Source organism: Atta cephalotes (genome assembly GCF_000143395.1).
Source record: "Atta cephalotes unplaced genomic scaffold scaffold00002, whole genome shotgun sequence".
Classification (NCBI taxonomy): domain Eukaryota; kingdom Metazoa; phylum Arthropoda; class Insecta; order Hymenoptera; family Formicidae; genus Atta; species Atta cephalotes.
Genome location: NW_012130066.1, coordinates 4,230,552 through 4,234,992, shown reverse-complemented (window position 1 = coordinate 4,234,992; position 4,441 = coordinate 4,230,552). Strand labels below are relative to the sequence as shown.

Below are 4,441 nucleotides of genomic sequence, written 5' to 3'. Positions count from 1 at the left end.
GAGAGAGAGAGAGAGAAATGTTCCATATTCTGCAGGTAATAAAAAACTTTATTTCTATTGTATCGTTCAATATCGTTTTACGAAAGCTTTAATTATCGCGTTCAAATTTGACTGCAGAGTGATAAACTGCCATGATTTATGTCTGCTATGATTAAACAGATCGAGGGATTTGGTACGAAGACTGGAAAGCCAATGAAGTCGGTGATCGTGTTAAATTGCGGAATCCTGTCGACGAAACGCGCATACGAAGTATCATCCATGTTACAAATATGAACAAACTGCATTATCACATAAAATTACGCGTAAAATCATAATATTAAAAATTAGAATATTAAATATAATTTTTTCATGTGAATTAATAATACACATTTGTGAAAAATTCTGTGCATTAATAACTATAATTTTAACGTCCTTTTGTCAAAAATCTATGAGCATGATTAAAAAATAAATAATAAATTCCATTTTATAAACAGATGTCAAATAAAATATGCTACACAATTACTAAAAAATCTATTCTTTTGAATAATATAATAATAAAAAAAAATATCTTCTAAATAGCTTTTGCTAGAATTTAATTTACTTCATAATTTATTTACTGAATATCAATCATTTAATTGTATTTTATACATATTCCAAGCTTTATAAAAAAAAAATCGATTCCCAGACGCAATAAAATTCTATAGGTAGTCATTATGAATGCACTCCTCATTCGTAATATAGAAATACCTGCGTTTAGTATTCATATTTGGTTAACTTATTAATTAATTAGAATCCTAAATGGAAAGTTGAATAAAAAATTTGATATTAAAAATAATATTAGTATAGATAAGGGCTTCTTAATACCCGCTGATGAGATTTCTTTGAATTTTTCTCCAATTAAGTTTTTAATCAAATATCTCTCATTATATGTACATAAGTTTCTCGCGTGCAACGTTGAAATATCCATTTTATAATATGATCAGGTATTCTATAGAAAATATAAAAATAAATAAAGTTGTGGAGACAAGTACGCGTTCAATTAATCAACAAGCAAAAAACAAATAAACAAATGTAAATTGAGACATAAATTAAATTGATAATATCTATACACGCAGTATCGTTTTAAATACAGGTCATGTGTGCAATTTTGAAACTCGCGTTACAATTTGATTATAATCTCGATTGATGAACAAACTGGAACATTCATTGGAAAAGAAACGAATAAGTAAACTTCATTTTTGTTTTAACAAAATTTAGGATCAAATTGACATAAGAAATTTGACAAGGTGTTTAAATTGTTTTAAAAACTTTAAATATTTAATAAAAGAATATATTTCTAACTCGGTAATGGAATCATACATTATTGCTAATTTTCTTATACGTACGAAATGTTATAAGCAATATTCAAAGAAATCCAGTAAAAAAATTTTTATGTATAAATATATGCATAAGATATAAATATAAACATATACAAACATATGTATAATATATTATACATAATATTATATATAAAGTGTGTTTATATATATTTATACATTTTTTTTTGTAAAATTAATATTTCGTATAAGAAGAAAATAATAATAATAAAGAAATATAAAAAATAATTTAAAAAGTAATTTTTATATTGTTTCTTTTATAAAAAATCAAGTTTGGAAAAATAAAAAATTAATCGCGTATAGTTATATATAATTATATACCTATAATTATATATGAACAATTCAATTTCTCATACTAAACTTTTACAAAAGAACGAAAAATATTTAATGGATATATGTGGATATTTCATATATAATAATAATAATATATGTTTATATATGTTTATTTAATATATTTATACATGTTCATACATGAAACATTTTTTACTGAAAACGTGAAAAAAATCACATACTTTTAACCTAATTTCAAAAGAGATTAGAGAATGTGAATTTTGCTTCATCTCATTTGTTTCACAACTAACTGCGATAAAGTCGACATAATCAACATAACAGACGGAAAGTTTTTCTCGTCCAAGAATTTCACGTTTCTCATTTTACGTTTCGCACTATACACATAATGTATTTGATCCTTTCATGATTCCAAAAGATTTGTCGATTGTTTCTTACTGCAAACATGTATCAATCGCAAAATATATTTATTAAAATATTCCTGACATTCATTGAAATGTCCCTCTGGTTCCTTGGATGTCCTACATTCCGCAAAATGATACATACCTCACATTCAACATTAATCCAACTATTTTTGATAATATAGTAATAGAAGTAAGATAGTATAGTAATAGAAGATCAACTTTTATCTTTTTCCATTCTCTTTTTATCTTTTTCCATTCTATTATTTTTTCCCCTCTCACGATTATTATAACTATTGGTTTTAAATTATTGAGGATTATATATAAATATAAATATAAAAATAATAAAAGAGATAAACTTAATTTCTTCTTTCTTAATTTCAAATTACTTTTTTTCTAGAGCTAGTAATAAAGCATCTCCAAAAATTGACGTAAATGTTTTATACAACAAAGAATAAATTAAAAAATAATTTCATTAAAAAATAATATTTATTTTTATATTTTAATATTATTATATGTTCTCTTTTGGCTTTTATTACAGTCTTTAGAAGGAAGGAATAAACTGAAATTATGCTTTATATTTATGGCCAAATCTGTATTAGTCTAATTATTTATCGCAAATATCATAAAATGTACTTTTTTTCATTGATAACATCATATGAGATATATAACGTTATATTTTGTTATATATATTATTTATATATATTCTAATTTTTTAATAAGAAAAAATCATAAGTTTGGCCTGGAATATGTTGTTTCGCAAATTAGTTTTGTTTATTATAATTTATTCATATTTATATTTTTTTTTAATATTAAATTATTATATGATTTAATTGAATACTAAGAAACAATCATATTCAAATTTAATAGTATATATGTACACACAATCATATCGCAGTTACGAAATAAATTATTATTAACTTTTCCAACAATAAATAATTTTTCTTTGTTTATTATGTTATAGTTGTTACAATAGTAATTATTATAACATTGCAGTGGTAACACTATTTATTATTACATCGACATTCACTTCAATACATAGCCGTTATTGAATTTGCGATTTGTATTACAGAAATTGTGACTGCGATCTTTGTGATATTACAGTATAGTTGCCTTGATAATTAATCGCAACTTTCCGATAATGACAATTATTATCATTAAAAACAATAATTGATGCAAAGATCACCGTATCATGAAAATCTATTGAATGACCATCGCAGTAATTTCGGCGAATTAATTATAGCAATTATCGATAGCGTTAATCACGTTTATTTAAAATTTGGAAGGGTTATCTAATTAAATTATGATTTAGAAATAATATGATTTTTTGTGCTGTTAAAATGAAAAAATTATAAAATGAAGTATAACTCTAAATAAAAAATTATAAAATATATTTATAAATAATATTGATTTATCATTAGGTACATTTTTAGTAAAAATGATCATACAGAACGTATCATATAATATATAAAATACATCTTTTTTAGAAAAACTGTATAAATTTTTATTAATACATAAGGGCAATAAAGTTATGATATTCTTTTCTTTTAATGAAGCTAATTACTTTCTAGATTTAGATAAGAACACTTTAATAGCATCTCATAATAATGCAAAAAAATATCATTTTAGGGTAGGCCAAGACAAATCAAATTAATATAATATAATATAATTAATTAATATAATATAAGTTTCGAGAAAGAGTTGCCGTTAATTTTGTTACTTTTTTTGTTTCAAAGTTTTATTATACTAGTTATTTCTGCGCATTTCCACTGCATCGAAAACAATAAACAATAGTCATGCAGTATCAGTCAACGATACAAACACAAAAATCGTGAATGCACGAAGAAATATTTTATTTCTTATACATATAAAATCACAATCCTACTAAAAAATATTTTACAACTTGTAAAGAAAAAAATATATTGAAGTACTTATATAATAATTTTTACAGAATATATATTTTTACTGAATCAATATAGTAAGCTGATAATCCACTTAGCCATTCAATTTTGAGCAAATTTGAATAATTTCATTTTCTTTTAATAAGAAATATCACATTTATGTATTATTTTATTATATGAAACTCGAGCCAAAGTTGTAAAAATTAAGAATTTATAAAACTTAATAAAAACTTAATAAAACTTAATAACAAAATTTATTTTGGATTACTTTTTTACCACTGAACAAAAATTGTTCTGATTCGATTCGACCTCTATCCTAATTAGATATTAATTATTTATCGATTTCCAAAAATATACTTATTACACTTAGTCTATTTCCGCGTATAGAAGACTCTTTTTTTATCGTTTCAAATCATGATGCCATTTATTTCATTCGAAAGAAATATATACTTTAAGTCTCACCGATATGACATATAGCCTCGGTACGTACGAGCTT

At 23.2% G+C, this 4,441-nt stretch overlaps 1 protein-coding gene across 1 annotated transcript in view; it reads left to right on the top strand.

Moving 5' to 3' along the window:
* The window catches only part of LOC105623036 (peptidyl-prolyl cis-trans isomerase A-like), a 4,496-nt gene extending 4,223 nt beyond the window's left edge, over positions 1-273 (top strand). Inside the window, exon 3 of the mRNA XM_012204441.1 lies at positions 160-273. Within this exon, the coding sequence (XP_012059831.1) occupies positions 160-273 (114 nt within the window). The remainder of the gene's footprint in view (positions 1-159) is intronic.
* Positions 274-4,441: the final 4,168 nt, after the last annotated feature.